Below are 26,038 nucleotides of genomic sequence, written 5' to 3'. Positions count from 1 at the left end.
CATGCGTAGTAAAGTGTATGTCCTGTGAGGAAAAGTTGTTGTCACACAGGTTTTAGCACTTGGAGCCAAGTGTTCCTGGACTTAATTTTCTTTTTTATGTTCACTTTAAGGTTACATGATGGAATTCACTCAAGAAGAGTTGCATATCTTAGATCAATACCGTTGAAGATACCTTCTGATTGCAACACCCCGAGCACAGTACTGTCACGAATTTGCTGGAAGAACGCATACAATGGATCTCAAAGAAAGCTGCCCAAGTGTTAGCATTCCCAGCTCTGATGAACACAGAGAGAAGAAAAAGAGGTTTACTGTAAGTATGTGAGTTTAAGCATTGTAGGCAAATGTGTAGGTTATTACTACTTGCAAGTGTTACTTGTTTTCAATAGTGAGCTTGTTTCTATTTTGAACAGGTTTACAGAAATCTGTTCGCTTGCTCTTGTGAGTACTGGCCATAGTCCAGTGTGAGAAGCTGTGAATGTTTTACAGTGCTTAACTACTTTCTGCAAAAACAATTTGACTTTGCAAATTTCTGATACTCCCCCTCCACCCACCCCAAATAGCAACGTTTTCTCCTATAAAATAGGGAAGTTTTCAAATGTGAGTATAACGTTTTAGTGCCAAATCAAATGAAAATTTGGCATTCTTTGTGATTTATCTTTGACAAAAACATTCCTTTTGTAAAGGAATAAAATATGTTTATGAAACTGCCATTTTTTGTAGGTATCACATTTTGATATTTTGTGTGTAAAAGGAAAAAAAAAACATAAACCATCACATTTTTGAAAGACCAATTCTCAGTCTTCCTTCCTGTTTTCCGATTGTAATGCTTATGAGTTTTTTCCTATCCTGTTCTCATTTCCACCCCTTGTCGTTCCCCTCCCTTTCTTTTTTGGTCTCCCAGTTTAACCTTCTTTCTGGAAATAGTCTTCCCATCCTGTGGGGAGATTCTTGCAGATTGAAAAACAAAGTTTTGTGCACTTGTGTGTGTTTGTATACAAAGACAGCATAATAATCCTTCATTTAAAAAGCTCAAACTGTTTCATTGCTCTTGTGCAACTTCCTCTAAGCTTCCCTCTCTCTGAATTAGTCACTCTTCAGAAGTGGAGTGTAAATACACTTAGACTCAACTGCTGCCTGAATATAACAAAACAAAGATTTACTTAATTATTTGTCTTCCTTGACCCTCTCCTCCCCCTTTTCCTCAGAGAAGAATGATATTCAATCTTCAAGTATGTCAGAGCGTAATTTGAGGCATAAATGTGCTGATAGAAGGAACAAGAGAACATTACTAATACTTTGAATGTGTGTGAAACTCAAATGAGCAAATAAAAATCAAAGCTGAAACTTGAGCAAAACAAGTTTGTTTTATTGCCTCAGCACTGACAGTCCTGCTGTTAAAAAGTCTCAGTGTGGTACAGCTGTGGAACGTGCTGATATTTAGATTTCCATGTCACTTTACCTAAATATCTTTGTGACAGCCTTAGCTCAAAGGTACTTTATCTGGGCATGCCCTTTGGAAAGCGCTACCAGCAATAGTAGGAAACATCAGAAATTGGGTGTAGGGAGGAGGAGGAAAAAAAAATCCAGCCCAGCTTGTGCTGTGTAGGTGCCTTGTCTTGGCATTTTCTGCTTTCTGCATCAAGGAATAATGAGCAGCGTGACAGGGCTGCTTTCAGCAACCAAGCTTTTGACTATTGCCTTGTGTGTTGTAGGATTTGATGACAGAAGTGAGGGTCACGCTAAACTTTGTGGTAGGAACACTGAATTCCAGAGCATGTCTGTCAGTGCTTTCACTTTTGCCTCCTTTTTTGTAGCTGTGTTGTAATGACTGGAGCCTGTCAGGTCTGCTTTTGAACGGGAGTGAGAGGGGTGGGGGGAACACTTAGTTCTGAGCAACTTTGTGCTAGGTCATAGTTGACTGCTTCTCATGGCAATGTCTGTACGGATTCCCTGAGGAAAAAAGCCTGAGGGTGAAAGAAAATGTTAAGTGACAAAGGCTAGGAAAGACTTTGAGTGACTACTTTGTATAAACCTTACCACTTCACTGATTACAGTATGTATCATTGCTGCTTCTATTAAAAGGCTATTCCAGAATCTTGCTGATCTGAATAGAAGTGATAAATTGTAGCTCAAACCTCCCTGTGGTTGGCTTCGTGTTGGCTCAGAAAGGATGCAAGTATGAGCGTTGTCTAGCTCTCATACTTACTAACTGAAGCATTTTTAGAAACAATCATGTCTCTGTAGAATCCTGTAGAATTCAGATAAATAAGGCAAACTTCTCAGTTTTGTCTTTGGAAATGAGCTCTTGGTTCTTACTGAGCATCTGCATAACCTTTTAATTGAACGTTCAGTTTGTTTTTTGATAAATACTACCTGTATTTGATATGTTTATTACCTTTGGGGTGTGAAGTGGGGAAGGGAGCTAATAATTTCACGTTTGCATTTTTTTTTTTGATGTTCAGGTTATGAAGTTTTTCTGTTTTCACTTAATTTCTGCTAACCAGCCTCTTTTATATTCATTCTGGTTCACTGTCATGCCATTTTTCCTGAAGATTCAACATTCACTTTTTTTTTTTTTTTTTTTTTTTTTTTTGGAAGTGGCAAAATACATATTTTGGGCCACACATAGGCCATGTTAACTGCTATTCTGTCCCTTATAGTGGCCTGCTTTCTTTTGCTTTTATCCTTGTGTTATTTAATGGCTAAGGCTTAATTGTATTTCCTGACCTTTTCTGTTGTCTCCTCCAGCCATAACACAGACTCACTAAGAAATCATAATTTTTTCTGATATAATCTGAGGAACTTCTCAGTTCTCAGTAACATGTAATAAGGTACAGCTTCATGGAGGCTGTCGTCTTTTTTTTTTTTAACTACAGTTAGTTTGCATACTTTCCCAATGCTTCCTTTCTTGAAAGTGAAAGATGTATATCCTACCATTGTACATATTTTTAATACAAATTGCATATTCAGTCTAGCAGTGTAAGCTACCAAAACAGAATTGAAACCTTTTGATTTCAATGATTTCTTCCATGAGGAAATCATATTGAGCAATAGCTGGGTGTTGTCCAGTCTGGATCTGAGAAGACAGTTTGCAATGATGGTTGTGATGGTGATGTTTTCAGGAGTTTTGTTTAGTCTTGTGGTTTTTTTTAGAATTATTTTTATTTTTATTATTTTTTTAAAGTATTACTTATTCACAGATTGCAGGGCTTGGATGGATCTTTTCCATTTTCTAGGAGCTGTTTAAAACAAGTTTTGCTTTAGGCTTAATTTAGTTAGTTTGAAAATGTTATTCTCTGAGCACCTCTGGATGGGTGGTGGCTGTTGTTTTTTGTTTTTTTTTTTTTTCTTCTTCCCCTCTTGCCTTTCTAGAAGCAGTCAAGATAAGTGTAGCTGGTAGTAGTAGTAGAGCCCAGAGGTATGAAAACATGGGTTAACTGTTGATGCAGAACAGAAGGGAAGGAGGCCACCAGGGCATCAGCCCATTTTTCTAGGTGAGGAATTAGCAGCCTGCTGCACTTGTTTCCTTGCTATGTCCCTCTTCTCCTTGAAGAAAAGGTGGGCTCTTTCTGGAAACACAAGAAGATGGGGATGGAAGATGAACTGCTTGCATAAGAGGGAAAGGGATAGGAGATCCAGCTGTCAAGTAGGTGTATGAATCCAGGGATCCACAGTTTGCCTGGTTACTAGAGTCCTCTGATGTCATGGGATTTGAATTTTGCGTCAGGTTCCAGCTACTCATCCCTTGACCCCAGACCTGTATTATGTAACCTGAACTGCATTTCAACAACAGCAACGTTTTTTTTTTACTTGGAAGAACTCATAGAATCATAGAATGTTTTCAGTTGAATTTAGTATTGTCCAGATCCCAACTGTCTGCAAGAATCCTAATTATAATATGCATTCTAGATGTTGGAAGGAATTGTTCTCTTTATACCTGTCATCTGTGTGCACTTTCTCCCCAAATTTCAATGAAGGCAATCTGCAGTGTTGGAATGCTTTACTTCCTTGATATTTGATATTAGCTTTTTTCTCTTTCAGGGCGCAGGTAAGCAAAAGTCGTTTCTGAAAACAGCCAGACTTTCTTGATTGCTCTCCTAATCCTTTGCATTGATGATTGGTGTTTGTGACTACTGTAAGAAATACATAGCTCAGCCACTGTGTTTACACAATAAGTTTAACAAGCTGGCCTTATTTTCACCCAGGGATTAAATGTGGGAGGTTTTCTGAGACTTTGGTGTTGACGTTAACGTGTATTTATGTTATTGTAGGTTTACAAAGTATTGGTCTCAGTTGGCAGAAATGAGTGGTTTGTCTTCAGACGGTATGCAGAGTTTGATAAACTCTACAATACGGTAAGCAAAAGGCGGGTTTTGTGGCGTTGTGCCAGGATAACACAGAGTAACACTTGTTTCCAGTGCTAACTGTTCAGCTAATGCCCTCACTGAGGAGTTTGAGTCAACATTCAATAACTTCAGGAGCCTGTTTAAAGAAAATGGTGGGGGTTTTTTTTGTTTGTTTTTTTGTTTTACTTTGATTTGTTTGAATTTTAAACTCAAAATTGGCTCCTTTGCCAAGGATCGTTATGTTGCGAGGGAAATTTCCAATTAACCAATTGTCAAAGCAAGCAAAGCGTGTATTTGTGTATACAATTGGTTGGATGGTCACAGCCAAAGGATTGTAGCTGATGCTTTATGTCCAGGTGAGGACCAGTGACAAGTGCAGTCCTTCAGGGTCTGTCTTGGAACCAGTACTGTTCAGCATCTTTACCAATGGCATAGACAGTGAGATCGAATGTACCCTCAGCAAATTTGCTGATTCAAGCTGAGTGGTGCAGTTTGACACGATGGAAAGAAGAGATGCCATCCAGAGAGACCAGGGCCGTCTTCGAAAGTGGGCCTTTGAGAACGTAGTGAAATTCAACAAGGCCAAGTGTGAGGTGTGACACTTGTCTGGGCAATCCTGTATACATAATTGGACTGAAAGAAGAACCCCTTGAGATAGCCCTTTCAAGGACTTGGGGATCCTGGTGGACAAAAAGCTGGACTTGATCCAGCAGTGTGCAGCCTGGAAGGCCAACTGTTTCCTGGTTAGCAGAGCAAGGGAGGTGATTATCCCCCCTCTACTCTGCCCTTGAGAGGCCCCCTCTAGAGTACTATGTCCAGGCCTGAATTTCCCAACACAGGAAAGATGTTGAGCTGTTGGATCAGGTCCAGAGGAGGGCCATTAAGATGATCAGAGGGCTGGAGCACCTCTCTTATGAAGAAAGGTTGGGAACTGGGCTCGTTCAGCATGGAGAAGAGAAGGCTCTGAGAGGACCACATTGTAGCCTTCCAGCACTTGAGGGGAGCTTATAGACGGGGGAGAAACAGACTTTTTACACTGTCTAATAGAGACAGGACAAGAGAGAACAGTTTAAAACTAGAAGAGATGAGTTAATTGGACTAGATAATTAGGAGGAAACTTTGTACTCAGAGGATGGTAAGGCACCAGAACAGGCTGCTCAGAGGAGCTGTGAATGTCCCATCTCTGGAGGCTTTCAAGGCCAGGTTGGATAGGGCCCTGGGCAGCCTGATCTGGTTGGTGCCAGCCCTGCCCATAGCAGGTGGGTTGGAACTAGATCATCTTTAATGTCTCTTCCAACCCAATCCATTCTGTGATTCTATAATTATGATTTTGATGGTAAAAATCACAGCAAAAGTCTAAGCGTGGTTTCATTTTATGTGTTATATTTCCAGCTAAAGAAGCAATTTCCCACTATGAACCTGAAGATTCCAGCTAAAAGAATATTTGGAGATAATTTTGATCCTGGCAAGTTATTATCTTGTTTCTTGTTTTGTCAATGTCTTTATTTGAGACTTGGTCTGTTGCAGCATGCAGGAAGCTATCTTAGATGAGTATTGCAGCAATCCTCAAACCAGTGACTAAACCAAAGTTTAGTCATACTTGAGTAAAGAGCAGGAACTAGCGTGGGTAGGTATTCTTCCTTGTGATTTTGAACAAACTGTTGCTTAATGGCATGATACCTCTTTTGTACTGAGTGCTACAGTTCTTCCCAGCCGGGTCATATTCAGGATTGTGAGAGATTTTAACTGTCAGACATAAAATCCAAATTACAGGCTCTTCTAAACATATGCCTATTGAACTTTATATTTGCTTTGTATGACTTTTCTTCCTGCTAAAAATTTAAGTAACAAAGGAATTTATCATTGAAGGCTTCTGAACTTCATATCTAAATGTGTTTTCTTGCACAGTTTAGATGAAAACGGAATTCTTCCTGTTGTTGTTACATTTCTGGAAGCCTGTGTGATAAGATCACTGTGTGATCCAATTAGGACAGATTAGTCCCAATAAAGCTCACCCTGCCCACATCAGAATATTAATGGAAAATCACTTTTAAAAGTGCAGTGAATCAATGGAAGCAGCACCACGGGTGAATAAATACAAAGGCAAATGGGCAGGCTAGGCCTCTGCTCTCTGTTCCTGATGGTCATTGAGAACCTCCTTCTGTTGGCTTGTTGATTTGATCTGTCTAAGTTTGTAGTGTTACCTCCTCCTGTACCTGTTTAAATGTTCAATATTCTTCTTTGCTGAATTACCAGTGGAACCAGATAGGCTGACCTTCTTGGCATGTGTTTGGTTTAAGAGTTCTTTCAAGAAGCTGCTCCTCTCTGCTCCTCTCTGCTCCTCTCTGCTCCTCTCTGCTCCTCTCTGCTCCTCTCTGCTCCTCTCTGCTCCTCTCTGCTCCTCTCTGCTCCTCTCTGCTCCTCTCTGCTCCTCTCTGCTCCTCTCTGCTCCTCTCTGCTCCTCTCTGCTCCTCTCTGCTCCTCTCTGCTCCTCTCTGCTCCTCTCTGCTCCTCTCTGCTCCTCTCTGCTCCTCTCTGCTCCTCTCTGCTCCTCTCTGCTCCTCTCTGCTCCTCTCTGCTCCTCTCTGCTCCTCTCTGCTCCTCTCTGCTCCTCTCTGCTCCTCTCTGCTCCTCTCTGCTCCTCTCTGCTCCTCTCTGCTCCTCTCTGCTCCTCTCTGCTCCTCTCTGCTCCTCTCTGCTCCTCTCTGCTCCTCTCTGCTCCTCTCTTTTTTTTTTTGTTAATTAAAATAATCCCATACAGTTACCCAGGTTTGTTTTCCTCTTAGGTTGGCTTCTTCTGAAAAAGACCTCTTGTTTTATATTGTCTTCTTTCATTTTCTCCTACCTTGGGACTTCAGAGCTGGCTGAAGACCTAGTAATATCATGCTTTCTGGTCTTCTGTGCAGCCACGTGCGCTATTGGATTTCTTGGATTCAGATTGAGGAAACTGGATTTAAAATGGGGGGCAGAGGGAAGACTAAAACTTCATTGAAATTATGTATGTAAAACACAATCCTCAGACTTACTTTAAATTTTCATCGAGTGTTCTGTAATCCTGGAAACATGAGAAAACAGTTCTTAAGATTTTTCTTGCTTCAGGGCAGGGTGATGCTCATTTAAATAATTCTTGATCTTAACGCTAATTTACTAAAACTTTGATGCAGTGTTTCTGTTTACTTCTGAAATAAGGTGTATTCTACAGCTTTAGAAAGGTATTTTAATTTTGTCTGTCTGTTCTTGCATGTGCAATGTGGGCATTCAGCATTGCACTGGTGCATTGTAGTCATAAGCACAGTAGAGTGAAACTGAAAAATGCTTTTCCCAAGGTCTGCTAAAAATACCATCATCACATACATTATCGTCCAAAGCCTCATTTCTTATTTTCATTTAGGCTATTTCAAAATTAATCCAATTGTAACTTTAAAAACAGAGTAGAGGGAAATAATAGAAACCAGTCAGAATACAGAACAAAAAAAATGATGGCATGTATTTGAGTAGATTTGCTGCGGATATTTTTTCTTCAGCAATGTGGATAGGTTTCTAGCCTTAGAGTGTCTGACTGCATTCAGCATCAGAAGTAGCTGATGCTGGTGACTCGCATAAGATATTTATGCACATTCATGCTCCTGTTTTGGGGGATTGTTTAACATCCTAATTCAGATTTAGGTGTTATGTTGCTGAAACAACGTATTGTTCTTAATAACTAAAATTCTCAAGTTTTTTTTTGCAAATATTTTAAGTAACCTGCTCATGGCAAAAAAATGTTATTAGAATATTAGAATACCTTAGAAGTGTGTACACGTTGATCTTTAGAAGAAAGAGGCTTTTTGTGATTGATACAAGTGATGAAACACAAGGTTCTTCTGTTCTGTGCTTTTGTTTTCCTATTTCAAATCCCTCGCGTATCTTTCCATACTGCTTAAAAAAATCATAAAGATTCTGAGGATTTGTTTATTTAACATTAGGGATTATGTCCAAGGTGGAAAGAAAAGTATTTTACCTGATTATTTTTAGTGGTTACATCTGAGTGCTTGCTAGATGGTTGTGCAACTTTCCCATTTTCATTTGTTATGGAAATATGCTGTTTGGTGAGACTGTTCATGTAAAAACACCATTTGTGTGATAGTTTTGCCTGTGGCTTTTTTCCAAGAGAAATCTGGGCCTGGGGGGCTCACCCATGCAAAGAAGGCTGCAGGAGGTTAGCACACTGTGGTTGCACATTGCTCTTGAAGTGCTTCAAAATCCACCTGTCCTGTCACACTTCAAAGTAGCATTACAGAGGAACTGAAATGTGTTCTCTCGCCTCACCCGACTGTTCTTGTGATTTTCATGTGTTGAACGAATCCTGTTCTCACTTTGCTCTTTTTAACCGTTGTGCATCAAAATCTTCAAATATCTTCAACTTTAAAATAAGTTTCTTTTGTTAGCTGACTGATCGTTCCTAATAAATGTGTTTGTTTTTTTTTCCAGATTTTATTAAACAGAGAAGAGCAGGACTGAATGAATTCATTCAAAACTTAGTTAGACAGCCAGAGCTATGCAACCAGTAAGTAGTTTCATTTCTGTTTTATAAGGGCTATGGCTATATTAAAAGTTGTGAGGTGTCAAATATAAAATTGTGAATTAAATACTTTTGACTAGAAAATTTATTTTACCTGTCAGAACTTCTAAATGTAATAAATTATCTTTAATATGGTTGTTCCTTAAAGAAAATACAGAGGCTGAAGAGCAGTATAAAATGTTTTTATTTTTTTGGAACTGCTTTACAAATAGTCTTGCAATTAACTGATACTAATTTAAGGGGTGCAGGTTAATTTAAGGGTTGCAGTTTACACACTCTCTTCCTCTAGGGCAGGTGTTTGTTCTATTGATAGCTTTACTGTTTGAGAACTCTGTCACTTGCTACTTGCTGTCCTTGTAGGAGTGATTCCCTGCATCTTTTCTGGTCTTGTTTAACATCTGCAGTGGTGACCTGGATGAAGGGATAGAGTTCATTCTCAGCAAGTTTGCTGATGATACACAACTGGGAAGAGTGGCTGAAACACCACAGGGCTGTGGGGCTATCCAAGGACATCTAGAGAGTTGGGCAGGGGGGAACCTGACAGTGTTCAACAAGGGCAAGTTAGGGGCTGACCTTCTGGATAAGAGCTCTGCGGGGCAGGATTTAGGTGTCCTGGTGGACAACAGGTTGGCCATGAGGCAGAACTGTGCCCTGGTGGTGGCCAAGAAGGCCAGTGGCATTCTGGGGTGTGTTAAAAAGAGTGTGGTGAGCAGGTCTAGGGAGGTGATCCTCCTTCTCCACTCTGCTCTGGTAAGACCTCACCTGGAGTGCTGTGTCCAGTTCTGTGCTCCCCAGTTCAAAAAAGACTGGGAACTTCCAGAGAGAGTCCAGTGAAAGGCCACAAAGACAATGAAGGGCCTGGAGCATCTCCTGTATGAGGAAAGGCTAAGAGAGCTGGGACTGTTGAGCTGGAGAAGAGGAGGCTGAGGGGGAGTTGATCAATGCTTATAAAAATCTAAAGGGTGGGAGTCAAGTGGATGGGACCAGGCTTTTTTCAGTGATGTGCATTGACAGGACCAGGGGCAATGGTGCAAACTGGTTCATGAGGTTCCATGCAAGCATGAGGAAATAACTTTATAGTAAGGATGACAGAGCACTGGAACAGGCTGCTCACAGGGATTGTGCAGTCTCCTCTGGAGATACTCATAACACATCTGGATGTGTTCCTGTGCAACCTATTCTACAGAACCTACTTTTAGCAGGGGGATTGGAGTAGATGATCCTCAGAGCTCCCTTCCAACCCCCACGATCCTGCAGGTTTTTCTTAGAGCCGTTCATGTGTGTACTCCAGAACTTGTTTTAAGCATCTTAACCAAGTAGCTTGGTCACCTTCTTTTGGTGGCTTGGAACTTGCCTGAAACACATGAATAAGATTCCATGCTAAATCTTCTGTCAGAAGACCTGTATGTGTGATAACCTCCATCGGTGGGATGGTGATGAAGTGGTGATAAATTACAAACAGTTTCTGCGTTACAGATTTGGAGGAGGACACTTGTGTGAACTGATTTTGAGGGTAAACCTCAGTTTTCTTTCAGTTTCAACCTAGACCTCATCAATTTAAGATAAAGCCATGGAGCTTTCTATGTTGCTTGAATTAGTAAATCAGTAACATTCTATTTCTGGCTTTAGCTCTGCGTTTCTTTACTACATGTGCTTTGTTTAATTATCCTATCAGTACAACCCATGCAACTGTCCATTTCCCACAGGAAATAAATACCAGAGCATATTGCTGCAGTTTGAAGTCTGCCGTCAGATTTTATTTTCCAACAAGCAAATTATGTAATGTTGATTAAGTTGAACTATGTACTTCCTTTCTTCTTTGGAAGAAAAAGAATGGCATATATACGTTCATTGTGATAAGTGGAAAAAACTTTGAAACAAAGGCTTTATGGCAAAATAGTTTTCCACTGAAGGAAGTGCTGTGAGTTTTGCGGTCACAGCACTGATGTTCTTTGGGAAAGAATAGAAAACACTGCAGAATAACTAAGTGTTAAAAACGAATCTGTTTTGTTAAATTATTGAAAAGATTCAGATTTATTTTTTTTAAATTAATTTAGCATAACTCTCTTATCAGTATGTCCAAATACCAAATATTGTCTCGAAACATTTCATATTAGTTCTCCATAAACAAAGCCGTGCTTCTGTATGCGTCACAGATTACAGCAAATCATGTTAGTAATTACATAATCTGTTGCCTTTTCTATGTGCCGATAAACATGAGCAGGAAAGAAATACCAAAGGTTGATGATTTCGAGTGTCTTGGCATAACCTGCTAGAAACTGAAGGAGTATACAGTGCCTGAGTCTTTACAGGTAGCCCGTATACACATTTGAACTGTTTTGCTTTAATAATAAATTTGATGTTAGGTAAAATAACTCTCAGAAACTTAGTAACATACAAGGAAGTGTTAGGGGGCTGCATGTTCTCAGAGTAATGTAAAGAAGCTCATCTTCCACTAAATCTTTAAGCATTAAAACAGATATTGAGATTTTATGCTTTTTAAGTCCTGCTTGGGAAAACGATTTCAGTAAAAGCTGAAGAGTGGTTCATGGTAGCTTCCCACTTCTGGAAGGGAAGGCACTTGAATGTCTGAATTGAAAAACACAGATGTCAGATTCAGTGTGTCCGTGATGGTGATATGTACATTATTCTCTGAAACACGTAACTCTGTGCTGTGTTTTGTTTTTCTTTCAGTGGATTTTGTTCTTGGGTCTTGTTTGTTAGATAGTGTATCAGAATCAAAGCTTTCTGCTCAGTAGTAAACCTGACAAAACCTACAGTCTGCTAGAGTGAATAGAGAGACCCTGTAGTGGGTGGTGAAGGGTTTTCCTGCAATCCCTGTCATGTGGGATACTGGACTGGGTGAATCTTGTCTTAGACTGAATTGGGAATTACGCGGGCCAGCTTTGAGCTGTGTTTGCTCAGCTAACCATATTTGTTGGAGAACCTGCACTCGTGGGTAGAATGCAGAGCGTATGAAACAAACCAAATCTCCAAGGGGGTGGAGATCTGATAATGCTTCTCCTTTGATGACTGCTGTCCTGGATAGGAGCTGGTAATTTGTTAGTTATGAGCACTATTTTGTGTAAGAAAGATAGCAGCATTTCACATTTTTTGAAAAGGGTCTTTACAGTTTAAGATATAAAGCACACACCAAGGAGTATACTTTAGACATTTAGGTTCTGTCAATGCCAATTAATTGTACCATTGTGTTTCAAAGTTTGCAACTTCTTGAGCTTGTTTATGTTTCTCCTCGCTTTTTGTATGGCCTGCATGTGTTAGCCTTCCCACATGAACACAGAAGTACTGCCACTGAGGGAACTATATTTAGGGGCAGTTTGGGACCTCTTTGTGGATTTCAGAGATAATGCATAAACAGAATGTATCCGGTCCATCATAAAAGTCCAGGGAAAAACAGCTTACTGGTAAAAAATAGACAGTGTGCATTGAACATTCCACCTAGGCTTTTTTTTTAATCCATTCAATTTGATATGTGAGGTTATTTTAGAAACAGTTTCAGTGTATTTTGAAATCCTTTGAATTAATGCAGCACCTGAGCTAATGGTCACACTGCAACCTTGGTGAAGAAGTGGGTCCATTAAACTTTACTCTAATCACTACTTCTGCAGTCTTTCACAGCTTCTGAAATTAGATGTGAATGATGTAACATTCATCAGTTGTGCCTCTGGCTGCTCCATATTGCAGAAATTGCTGAATACCCAAAACTGGTCAGCAGCCTTTCCCCACAAAGTGATTTTTTTCTGCTCTGAATTCAGTAATGGACAAAGTTACTACAGTAACTACTTGAGATGTATTGCAACATGCCCTGCTTAATCAGCCAGTTGCCCAAAATAATGAATGTGGGAAGGTAATTAGGTCAGATTTTGGAATTCCATGTCTAGTGAAAAATGTTAACCATAACTTTGTTTTCTTCATTTTATGATAACCAGAGGTTCTGAAACTTTTTAATTGCTGTCAGTTGTAGGTCAATATTACTGTAAATTTCCAACCAGTTATTTTACTCTTCCTGGGACCAAGGATACCAAACATACCCTGAAATAGATCAGAATTTGGAGTTTATGTAAGATTGGGAAAAGTAAGCTGAAATGGTTGTGGAATTGTGTGAACAGTCTCACTCCTGAAAGGCTAATGGTAACTGAAATTGCATTCCATCCGTACAGAGTTTAGGAATACAGAACATAAGCAATGGAGACTGTGAGTGTTAGTAGAGTGTGACCTGAGTTAGGTTCCGTAACACTGATGTGAAATACGTTATCTGGAGAAGTGTCAAAACTAATTAATCTCTCACTTCTGATCCTTGCTTTACAGACGTGCAGAGGGTAAAATAGACTGAAAATAGCAAAATAAGGGTATCTGCTTCTAATATAAAAACTACCCTATGTTGTTGCTCTAAAAGAGCAACTTCATGGTGCAGGGTGTGGGGTGGTTGTTGTTTTGAGGGCTTTTTTTTTTTTTTCTTGTGCTGAACACCTCATGCAGAGTTTCCTAACTGCAGCTGCCCTGAGAACTTTTGAAAAACCTCTGAGATCTAAGTGAAATTTCTTCCTGCATAAGCCATCTGCCTTTTAGTGAACTTGAAAGGCTCGAGTCATCTCTTCAAGTGGTGTATAGCTGTAAATGAGATCCATTCAGGAATTAATTTTGCCTCACTTGCATGTCCCTGTGTACAATGGGAATCTTACAGTCTCTCTTACCAGTTTCTGAAGGGTGGCAGTTTGTCCTGAGGTGGAAAGATTTCTTGTGTTGTCTTGTCATGCCCAGCTAGAGTGCACTGAAATTTCAAAACCGTGATGCTTCACTTAAAAGCAGATGGGGACAGGAACATTACTACCACATACCCCTTGGGGCGTGCATTTCTTGATCTTTTGATGTGTTTTACTTTTGTTTTGGCGGTGTTGAAAGCAAATAGATTTACTTACGGTTGCTGGCCAGTTGAAACTTATGCTTTGGATGGGGCCTTTTCTTCAACTGATTACTTTAATGCAGTCCTACTGACCATTCCCTCACGAAGTTTTCACATATGTATACTGCAACATTTCACATTTTTGCAAGTTGAAAAAATCTTATATATTGTATGCAGCATACTCAGCAATTACATTTCTGTAAAAGCATTTCTTGCGTACAGTCCTTAATTACTGTAAGTGTAAAACTTTGTGATTAGTGACTGTGATGTGTCAAAGCCATTACTCTTTCTGTGATTCTGGCTGAAAATCATGCAAGTTATTGGTTTCCTAATGTATTGAACTGTGCTTCTTTCTAGCCCAGATGTCAGAGCATTTCTTCAGATGGATAACCCAAAACACCAGTCAGATCCATCTGAAGATGAAGATGAAAGGAGTAATCAGAAGGTAATAAAGCATAGATATAGATCAGTCTCCTAAATTTTAACTACTTGACAGCAATCTTAAATATATTACTTACAGAAGATTACCAGTTGGTTTTGCAATAAATCTCTCCCATGATCTTTTAAACAGAACTGTTCTGCTGCAGGCTGTAAGATGTTTTCCTGTCTAGTATAAACTGCAGAGAGAAGTAATCCTGATCATGAGCTTTGTCTTGCTTCTTTCCCCACTTGCTGTGAGTAGAAGAGGCACAGATTGAGTTATAGTTTAGCTGTCAGTTTTTTCAGTCTCCTCGAGCACTCTTGCTAATGATGACTGGCAAGGAGCAGAGGCAATTGAATGATTTTTTGTTTGTCTTTAAAAGAAAGAGAGATGCCATTAAGGGTTGGAACGAGATGAGCTTTAAGGTCTCTTCCACCACAAGCCATTCTGTGAAGTATAATTCTCATGAAGGAAAAAAAAAAGTTGCAATCTTTCTTTAAGTTGTTGAATTTAACTTTAGCTCACATTTAACACTGCCAAGCCTCTTCTGTCAGAAAAGCCCCTAAAGAAGTGCAGTTTAGATGGGTTGTCTGAAAGTTAATTTACAGTCTTCAGAAACAGTGCTGATTGAAGAGAGTCTTTCTAGGAAGGCAGAAGTGCCATAATTAAGTTTATTTTCTCTGGTTTACTTCATGGCCTTAGGACTTCTTTTTATTCAGTCCTCTTACAGAATATACAAATAGGCTATTTGAATCAGCTGTGGATCACACACAATGCACCATGTTTTCTCAAAGTCTCACTTCCAAAGAATGCCAGTCTTTTGCTTTTTTTTTTTTTTGAGTACTTGACAGCATGGTGAGCATACAGCAGAATTTAGTTTAGATGACAGATTTCCTCCTCTTCGTTTGAAAATACTTTAAATAACATGAAAAGCTTCCATAGAAAATTAACAGTGTATTACATTATAACAAATTTCAAGCTAAGTGGGGCACTCGTGCTTAGTGGCTGAACCGATATGCTGTAATAGGAAATGAGTGCTGTCATAGTCACTGTAAGCAATGAAGGTGTGTGACCAGGAATAAGAACGATCCCCTTCCCAATCCCTCCAGTACTGAAACTTGCACGCTGACTTTTCTAAAACTGCTGAGTACTGTTGTGTGATTGGTTACTATTGGTGCTGCTGTCACATCTGGTGTTGATGTCAGGGCATGCTCTGTTTCTGTGGGCGTGCTCATTTTGTGATGCCTGCTGGCCCGTCTCTGGATAAATTGTTCTTCAAGTTTATTTTCTCTGATAAAATCCAAAAGCACAGTGAGAGCACTAGAACTGCTTTTTTATTTGAAAACAAATTGGAGAAAGTTGCTTAGATGAAGGTGATTTCCTCCTGTCCACATAATTTAGAGATTCCATCATCAGCGTGTACTGGTGAGATTCGTGCCTTTCATGGAATTGAGTTATCCATTATTGTCAGGGTAAGAAAGATTCCTAGTGGCTTTTCTTGGTAGAGGAAACTGTTTTTGTTTCTTAAAGCACCATATCCTTAATTAATTAGACTCTTGCATAAACAGTGGAGTTCTACAGTAATGTTATCGGAATAAAAGGTAAAAAGCAGTTGCAGAAGGGTCTGAGTTCTCCATGAGGGACACTGTTTGTTGACACAGTCTGAAATTTTTGTTCCTAATCTTGTCCTCTCTGTTTGGACGTAATTATTTTATTGCCTTTTTTCTTCCATATGGTGTATATAGAAATGTTTTGTGAGAAGGTGTTGGTGGTCAGATACTTCAAACTTATGAAGTTCACAATCCTAGATATCTTTGAAGAGCTATCAGAATATTTGATATCTTCAAAACTTATCAACAGGTGTAAAGATATAGCTTGAAGAAATTAGTGTTTTGAAATTACTACTGGTTGAAGCATAAGAAAGGTTTATTTTATTGTATTCTATTTGTTTCTTCCAACAGTTAAATTCTACCTCACCGAATATCAACTTGGGACCATCTGGAAATCCTCAGTAGGTTTTTCAATTAACTGTATACTGAAAAATTGGACTGAATATAATTGCTAATAATATGAAGAGTGGTTTAAATATGTGGCTTTATCTTTTCTCTGCCCAGAAGGAAGCAAGACATTTAATCCTATGTTCAGTAAATGAACTCTGTTAAGACATTTCCCTTTTCATCTTCAGGTTTTGTTAGTCTGCTGTCCTTTCACATGAGGATTCTGTGGCAAAAAATAAACAAAAAACAAAACCCTCTCTCTTTCTGGAACGGTCCCACAGCAGTTAGGAATGTGAAACATTCTGAAAATACATTTGTTTTAATGCATGGCAAAGGAGCAGCTTAACTTGTTGGTATTACAAACTTTATCACTGCAGTTACAACTTGCTTCTCTGGTGTTTACTTCTGTAAACTACTTTCTCAGTTCCCTGTGCTTTTTTCATCTGAGAGATGACACCTATTTTGATTTATCTTTCCTCTCAGATTTTTTTTCTGGGCTAACAGGAAGAAGTGCTTAACAGATTGCAGTGAGAAATGAAATTGTAAGAGTGCTTCCTTTGAGGGGCAATAAACGAAGAGTGTGTCGTAACTGTTGTTTCAGAGGTGGAAAATATAATTGTTTTGCTGACAACAATACCTCTAAATTGTACTTAGGAAAAAGTGAGGTAATTAGTGAAAATTGCTGGAAGTAGTAGTGACTTGGCAAATGGAAAAACAGTGAGTTCATACAAATAACACATAGAAGAGGAAGGTGTTGGGGCCTCCCTCCTGTCACTTTAAACTGGGGAAGCAATGGATGGTAGGAAGGATGGGATGAGGAAAGAGGATGAATGATAAACTCCTTCCTCCTGTCATGTAAGCTTCAGAATCCAACTGGATGTCTGGAAATGGGAGGTAAGCTTTGGGAAGAGTCATGGGGAAAAGAAGACTTAAAAATTAGAAGAATCTTGAGTCTCTGGGGGGGGGGGGGAAGAATAGTCTTGTTCATCCTCTGCACTTACACTTAAAATGAAAAAAAATGAAATAAATTCAAATGCTTTAGCTCTGTCACTTTTTCTGGAGGAAAATGGAATTCCAAGATGAAGGGCAGCTTTGCAGAAGTCCAGTTGTTGATTAGCACGAAGAATTAAGAAAGGTGCTGACTTCACATTACGGTTGAAGGGCTACACTAGACTTCTGTACAGCTATGAAGCTTGTAATTTGTACCCAAATGACCTGTCTCCTTCCTAAATATCTTTCAGCGCTAAGCCGACGGACTTTGATTTCCTGAAAGTTATTGGGAAAGGCAGCTTTGGCAAGGTGAGCTGTCTGATTGCTGTGACTTGCTGTGGTGCAGGGGTGCCAGATGCTGTCTCATGTGTGGCACGTAAACTCCCGTGTTGGATTCCTGTTGCTACTTCTCCATAGCCCTGCCATTGTTATTTTCTCATGGTACTTGTTGCCTGCCTTGGTTGCTCGTCGGGATTAAAAAAATCAGCGTTTCCCTTTCTTGCTAAGAGCAGTAGGGATCCCCTCTTGCCCCAAGAGAGGAAGGGAGGTACCCCTGTGCTTATGCAGCTGGAGTACAAACCCCGCGTTTTCCTTTGTTCTGCCTTCTCAAGCGCCTGGTGCTATGGAGCAGTGCAAACATCACTGAAACAACTCTGAGCAGTGCTGAAAAATGACTAATAGTGATACTTTCCAAAGAGATGCATTTAGCTTTTCGTTATATCAATATATGGACAGACTGTACTGAACTGTAAGATCACACTATTAGTGATTGACTGTATTAAAAACAAAGAGACTGTTGTGGACACATAGCATTAATGCTTTTCAGTTATGCTGAAATTAGCAAGTCATCAGTGGAATGTGAACTGCAGCCATAACATTTCTTCATTTGTTTTGAATTTTGCAGGTTCTTCTTGCAAAAAGAAAACTGGATGGGAAATATTATGCTGTCAAAGTGCTGCAGAAAAAAATTGTTCTTAACAGGAAAGAGGTATAAAGAAATGCACTTTCTCCACACGCTTTTTTCCCTTCATTACAAAATTGTGTCTGTTTACTTACTGATCCTTTACTTCCTTACAGCAAAAACATATCATGGCTGAACGTAATGTGCTTCTGAAAAATGTGAAACATCCATTTCTGGTTGGATTACATTACTCATTCCAAACAACAGAAAAGCTTTACTTTGTCCTGGATTTTGTTAACGGAGGAGAGGTATGTGGGGATTCTACTTGGATTTGTGTCTGTTTATTCTGCAGTTCTGTTATTCTGTGGGAGTAACAAAATGATCCTTTGCAATGGGCTGTGATCAGTATTCTCCCAAGTCTTGGAAATCCCGTTACTTAATCTCCAGTGATGCTATTCCTGCAGACTTCCATAGACAGACATAGACAGACCCTGTTCCTCTTCTTATCAGCAGCGTTAATACAGAATTAGTTTATGATTGTCTGATATAAATACTGTCTCTTTGACAGTTACCTAAATTTATCTGTTATTAATTAATCATATATTGACATTTTTCAGCATGTAAAATTCTTTTTCATCTGCATTATCTGAGGTGTTTGTATTTCAAAAGTGTGAGGAAGGAAACAAGCAAACAGACAACTGATTTTATTGCTATGATTTCTCTTGAAATCCTGGGATACTTCTGTAGCTTTGCAGATGTAATTGCTTACTGCAAAATAGCCTTATTCTCACGATTCTTCTCCTTGGAGTGATGCTGTTGAGGACAAGGAGTCCACGAGCAACCTAAGGGAAAACTTCTAAAAGCATTAGAAAAAGTCTATAAATACTTGAATAGTGTTCTGGAGCAGCTTGCCTTTAGCTCTTGCTTTTCAGAGTGCTTTGAGGAGTGCTCAAGAAACTCATGATTGAATAGCTACTAACCATGATAAGGGTATAAAACGTTGTTTTTATTTCTTCAAAAGATACTATTGTATGCTAATTGTATGCTAATAATACCTGGACCTGTCTAGCAAATGAGTTGTGATTGAAGATCACAAAGCATAGTGAAAAATGATTGTGTGCAAGTAACTGTACAGCATAAATGCTTAAAAGGGAAGCTACTTGTACTCTAGCAGTACTGTTGTAGATAGTAGAAACTAGCACCTGGCAGAGGGCAGGAGAAGAAAGGGTAGAATTTACATTTGTTTCTGCATATCTCAGGTTTTCCTGTTATGTCACTGCATCTGAATACACTCAGGATATACATACGGTGAATACAGCAGGGTGAGGTTCATACTGTGACCTTTGTTGGTTGATATTCATAAAGACTACATGGCAGCATTCATGATGCTCCTAGAATTGAGATTCTGACTCCCTTTGAGTGCTGGAATCTGCACTTGATGGGCCTTTCTCTGGTGTGATGCACTGTCATCTTATTAGAAGAATATGATCAAACTCCAGGTTTGCTCTACTCTGCTTCATTTGGCATTCTTCCAGGCAAGCTAAAACACAGTTCAAAACAGCTTTCAAAGTTGAATTAAGAACTTGTAAGATTTTGGTTGCTTGCTATATTTTCTTTCAAAGTTTGCAGATAGAAAACAGAATTTGTTCTTTTTTAATTGAATGTATAGTACAGTTTCATGTGTGTATGATTTAATCTTTGGCAAGATTTGTGCATATGCTCAACTTGTTTAAAGTCTGAAGACTGTCTGTAGTTGAGAACATTAATGGATGAGCAGACTGGAACATACATCACCCCAAGTGCTCTCAGAATAAGACGCTTTTATACAGAAGTTTGAACACAAAGATACTCAGAAATGAAAGATTCCTTGTGTGGCACCTGACTATCTGCTAGGAGACTATTTATGCACTGTTGTGCATGCCCCATCACTAGAGGTGTTTAAGGCCAGGTTGGATAGGGCCCTGTGCAACCTGATCTAGTACTTGGTCTAGCAGCTGGCAGCCCTGCCTGTGGCGGGGGGTGTTTGGATCTTGGTGATCCTTGAGGTCCCTTCCAACCCAAGCCATTCTGCGATTCTGTGATCTTGCATAATTGAATCTTGCCACCCTCAGTTAACATGTTTTTCTCTAGTTCTTTCTGACTAGTCTTGCTTTTAAGGGAATATCCTTGTTAGTAACTTGTCTATTTATTTCTAAGCTGTGAAAGAGAAAAGGAAGCGAGCGAAGGAATGCTGTCAATTTTATTTCATTTTGCATTCTTAAAATTGTAGGCAGCTCAATAAAATTGCTGTTAAAATTATATCATATTAACTTGGTTTTGTGTATGATTTTTTTTTTTCTTATTTACTACTTTGCATATTTACAGCTGTTCTTTCATTTACAAAGAGAACGTTCCTTTCCTGAGCACAGAGCCAGATTTTATGCTGCTGAAATAGCCAGTGCACTGGGATACTTGCACTCCATAAATATTGTGTACAGGTAGGTTTCTGAAGTGTATTCTCGTCCTGTGGAAGTTCAAAATAGGACAAATTAATATATAAAAATTACTGCATGAAATGATCTCAGGAAGTTTGAACAAAATGTTTTCACCAAAATGTCAAGCTTCCTTTCGGCTGAAAAATAAGTCGTTGCCTTTGAAGCTTTTGTGTTGGTGACTGCTGTTCTGAGTTAATACAAAGATTATTTTTTTTTAATAGGGATTTAAAACCAGAAAACATTCTCCTAGATTCACTAGTAAGTAAGCCACGTTTTTGTATTTTATATGTCCTCTGTCAAAATTGACACTTATGGATTTGTAAATGTTGTGTTCTGTTTTTTAAAACTCTGTTTCTTAAACAGGGTCATGTTGTGCTGACAGACTTTGGACTTTGTAAAGAAGGGATTGCAAGTTCTGATACTACTGCAACGTTTTGTGGGACGCCAGAAGTATGTTGATGACTTTGGCATCTTTTGGCTGGTAACAAATGGTTGTTGAGTGTTACTGGTTGTGTAAACGGAAAATCAAATATGTGTGTATTTATAGTTATGTGTTGTTGAGGATTTAAATTCTTTTTACGGGTTCTTCCATGAAACCAAAGACAAGTTTACTGCAGGTCTGTTCTTTGTACTACTTACTAATGTTCAGTATCTCCTACTTAGCTACCCACATTCTCATAACTCTTGTCTGTCCTCTTCCCTCTTCCCAGTCCTTTTCACATACTGTTTCTTCCCGTGTGTCTGACTAGAAGAAAGACAATTGGTTTGTGTAACAGCTGTCACAGATTTGTCAATAGGAATCTATTTACTGTATCCTGCCATTAATTTTTAGTAAGTTTAGAAGCACTTTGTATCTTTGAGACATGAACAAACATTGTGTGTGGGAGAAGCTTTGAACTTACTGACTCTATTGTCTTCTTTTTACTAAGAAAAATGGACTGGAAAACTCAGAATCTGGAAGTCTTAAAAATGTATGAGGTATTCACCTAGATGTCAAGAGCAGTGGCTTTGATATTTTGATAAAATACACTTCAAATTACAGGAAAGGCCTTTGAAAGCAGTAAAGGATGGGTGAGGGATAATGTACTGAAACATTTGAACTCAAAAGGGAGAAAAAAATAAAAGGGCAACGTGTGACAACTTATCCTAGCTATCATTAGAGTAGGAATTTAGATGGTAATCTGAGCTGAAATAGCATTTGTTGGATTGTTTGGGAAAGCACAGTGTATAAAACACTGATGGTTTTGGAGTTGTTGGAGGACAATGTATGAGATTTTGGAGATGTTCAAGACCTGCCTGGATGCCTACCTGTGCGACCTGCTGTAGGGAACCTGCTTTGGCAGGGGGGTTGGACTCGATGATCTCTGGAGGTCCCTTCCAACCCCTACAATTCTGTGATTCTGTGATTTTTGTCCTGTGCTCAGAAGTGTGGGTTTTGTGCTTATCGTGGATTTGCATGAACTGCAGCGTAACAGGATGCTTAATATCAGCTCTTTAAAATACCGAGACTAAACACAGCAACTGAATATTAGTCTTTACGTGCCAAGATTTAGGTTAAAATCTTTCACGATCCTGTGAAAAGTGTAATGATATTCTCTGTGTTTCTGAACACTGAGTTGAATGACTTAGTTCCAACTCACTATGTAGAAAGTTATGAAAAATTAGGAAAGTTAGTTCAAAATGCTCTGCTGCTTTTCATGCTTTTTGTATGGTTATCTATAGACGAATGAGGTACAGAGCACTCAAGCATATAGAAAGTTTGAGAAATGCTGACACCATTGAACAGTGACTTACCTCCCCATTACAAATGGTACCTGCCTTATCCATTAACAAATAGATCTATTTTGTACATTAAATTTCAGAAGGTGGATACCAGTGAGCAGTCTTGTATTCTGAGAGAAGGCTTTAGAAACCGTGTGTGCGCTGTGCAGGGGTGACTGAGATGATAAGGATCCAGCCACAGTAATTCTATACTACATGTCCACAACAAATAGCCTTGTACTGTGAAATGCCTTTGCTTGTACTATGGTATTAGTGAGTCAGATTTCTTCTGAAACTATGACTAAAACCTAAAAACCCAGGTTTTATCATTGCTATCCTAATGCACTGCTTTTTTTTTTATTTCATTTTTAGTATCTCGCACCAGAAGTTATTAAAAAGCAGCCCTATGACAACACAGTAGACTGGTGGTGCCTTGGTGCAGTTCTTTATGAAATGCTTTATGGACTGGTATGTATTTAATATAGGTGGGAAAGTGCCATTAAGGATGCTAACTTTTTGCAGAGCGTCGAAGTACTCTACTTCAGTGGATGAATGATTTGTTTTAACACAGCATCTCTTTTTCTCTTTGGGATTTTGCATTGCCTCTCAATGTCTAAACTTCTGCTTTCCACTGAACTTCTGGACATCAGCTAAAGACAAACCGTGATAACTAGGGAGATGTTGAAGTAAATAGAATCAACAGCAATAGCACCCAATAAAATAAAACATGTATTTTGGCTTGGGTCTTCCAGGATTTCTCCTAGTTCTTCTGCTTCTTGATACAATATTAAAAGAAAAAAAAGTCTTACTGTACCACTTTTAGTCATCTGTAATCACTCTAATAGTAATCTGTTCTGTTACTTTTCTTTCTAGTGTTATATGCATCTGGATATTAAGTTGGGAAATAGATTACTTTTCCCACTCTCATTCTTTCCAGGCAAGCACAGTGGGAGCTTTGAATCTTGGTGGCATCTGCAGTTATGTTACCTGTGAGTGTGAGAAGATGTTATGGAAAGAGGAGGTGGCAGGGGGAAGATATCAAGCATGGAGACCTGGCTGTGTGAATGACTGAATTAGAAGTTAGCTGTGTCTTAAGATTTCTTCCTTGACTCTTAGTAGTCTGCTGCTTACAGACTTGTTTGTTGGTCCATGCATGTGAAACAAAATGCTGATGTAGCTTTGGATTAATGCGTAACATTTGGGTTTTTTAGCCTCCTTTTTACTGCCGTGACGTTGCTGAGATGTATGAGAATATTCTTCACAAGCCCCTAGTCTTGCGTCCAGGAATCAGTCTCACAGCCTGGTCCATTCTGGAGGAACTTTTGGAGAAAGATCGGCAAAGCAGACTTGGAGCAAGGGAAGATTTTGTATGTAATCTCCTAATTTATCAAGCTCTTCTTCATTTAAATAGACACGAATAAATCTGAGTGCATCATGCAAGTTTAATAGCAGGAGACAGAAAATGCATTTCCATATATCTGTCCCTGTTTTTTTTTTTTTCTTTTTTCTTCTTTAAAAATATCAGTTGTGGTCATCAAGTCCTGAAAGATGTTTGGGATAGGAAGGGGGTAATTGTTGTGGGATATAATATTTTTAGCTTGGTTGGTGTCAAACCAGTCAGCAGGGAAACAATTCCCAGCATAGTAATTGCTAAGGTTAGTTGGTTAGTTAATCTAGGAAATAATCCAACGAAAAGGTGATTTTCTGGTAATATCAGTTTACCTGACTACATAAAAAGGTGTTCCTCAAACACAGAATAGAACAGTACTGTACAAGTAGCAGTTTTTTCTTTTTTTTTCCTCAGACTTAAAATCATAGTAAATGTTTTCCCAGTACAACCGTGAATTTTATTTTATTTTACTTGCAAAAAGATGTTGCTAGGAAGCACAGACAACTTCAGAAATGTACAGTGAGGAATAATCTAGAAAGACTGTGCTTCCATCCATGGATCGTGAGTCTTCTGATTGCAGCCTTAATGTTAGGTAGTGTGTTGACCTCATCGTAGAATGGCTTAGGTTTGAACGGATATTAAAGACCATCCAGTTCCTATGTCATGGGCAGGGTTGCCAGCCACTGGATCGGGCTGCACGGGGCTCCATCCAGCCTGGCCTTGAGCACCTCAAGAGATGATGCATCCGTAAGCTGCCTGGGCAACCTGTTCCGGCACCTCATTGCTCGCTGAGTAAAAGTTTCCTGCTAACATCCAACCTAAATCTCCTCTCTTTTATTTCAAAGCCATTTCTTTTTGTCCCGTCACTATCAGACAGTGTAAAAAGTAATTTCCCCTTCTGTTAATAAGCTCCTCCCCAAATACTAGAAGGCCACAATGAAGACTCTCCAGGGCCTTCTCCAAGCTGAACAGCTTATCTTTGTGGGAGAGGTGCTCCACCTTGTGATTGATTTTTTTAAGCCTTAAAAGCAGCAAACAGGATTTTAAAAGGAAACTAGTTTGTAGAGGCAGGCTAATTTTAATTCTCTTTTTGCCAGCTACAGCTTTTATTGAAAAATAAACTGTAAATGCAGAACTTGACCTCCTTAGGTTTTGTTTGTGCATTTACTGTGATGCATGGGATGGATTTCTGAAACATCTGTGATTTCTATTCTTTACTGCAGCTTGAAATTCAAAAGCACCCATTCTTTGAATCTCTCAGCTGGACTGACCTACTACAGAAGAAGATTCCACCACCATTTAATCCTAACGTGGTAGGTGCTGTTTTAGTTCCTAGCTGCCAAATTTGTGCCTGTGCAGGCTCCTCTATTTGGAAAGAATACGCGTGTATCAGAGTGGATGGGAACCTCCTAGTGCTGACTGCACTTTGGAGCAGTGATGCTGTCTTTCTGACTAAAAACTCACTTTGACACATCACTGTTTCCTCTGTTTTTTTCTCATCAAAGGACTCACAGTTTTTTATGGTGTCTGAAGACCAAAGAATTTACAGCCTCTTTTTAAATAAGCCTCTTTCAAATTACAAAGACTATTTTTATAAGCCTTAGTTGCAGCCCTACTCCTGTTCATCTTTCTAGTGGTTTTATGTCTGTTTGATGAAGAAACCTTTGCTGTCTTGTTTCTTCTCTCTGTAACTGAATGTTACTGTGCTTTAGTTCTTATGTCCCTTACTGCAGATTTGACTTTATAGTAGCTACTGTTGATGCTGGAATGTAACAGTTTTATATTATTGATGGAAAAGGGAGAAAGATAACTGTATGGTTATACAGTTTATATCATATCAGTTTTTATTTCAGTTTTTTTTCTCTAACAGTCAATTAAGAAAGAAAATATTTCTTACTATTTCTTATGTTTATTGTGTCATAAATGTTGTGTAGCTCTTGGCCTGATCCCTGGCCCAGAAAAAAACAAGCAAGCTTCTAATAAATGCTTTCAGGGATGCTGTGGTAGGTTTCCTTAGGCTTTATATACTTAAATAGGAAAGAATAGTACAATTCAAAAAATACAGAATTAATGTGAGAAATGATAGATGTTCTGTTTTCTAGGTTGGCCCGGATGATATTGGGAATTTCGATGCGGTGTTTACAGAAGAAATGGTCCCATATTCAGTTTGCATCTCTTCTGATTACAGCATTGTTAATGCCAGTGTCCTAGAGGCAGATGATGCGTTTGTTGGGTTTTCTTACGCGCCACCTTCTGAAGATATGTTTTCCTAG

At 39.1% G+C, this 26,038-nt stretch overlaps 1 protein-coding gene across 1 annotated transcript; it reads left to right on the top strand.

Moving 5' to 3' along the window:
• Positions 1-232: 232 nt before the first annotated feature.
• LOC306945042 (serine/threonine-protein kinase Sgk3) lies at positions 233-26,038 on the top strand (the record flags this gene model as incomplete). Its single annotated transcript, XM_079533727.1, has 16 exons — positions 233-310; positions 4,272-4,355; positions 5,739-5,811; positions 8,817-8,892; positions 14,189-14,276; positions 16,214-16,263; positions 17,491-17,548; positions 18,144-18,227; positions 18,317-18,448; positions 20,505-20,617; positions 20,836-20,872; positions 20,978-21,064; positions 22,748-22,843; positions 23,587-23,742; positions 24,989-25,078; positions 25,868-26,038. 16 exons carry the CDS (start codon positions 233-235, stop codon positions 26,036-26,038), a joined length of 1,473 nt encoding a protein of 490 aa, XP_079389853.1.

This window comes from Tetrao urogallus (assembly GCF_951394365.1).
Source record: "Tetrao urogallus genome assembly, chromosome: 3".
Lineage (NCBI taxonomy): Eukaryota > Metazoa > Chordata > Aves > Galliformes > Phasianidae > Tetrao > Tetrao urogallus.
Note: the sequence above shows the minus strand (reverse complement) of the source record. Positions and strands in the feature narration are given on the sequence as shown.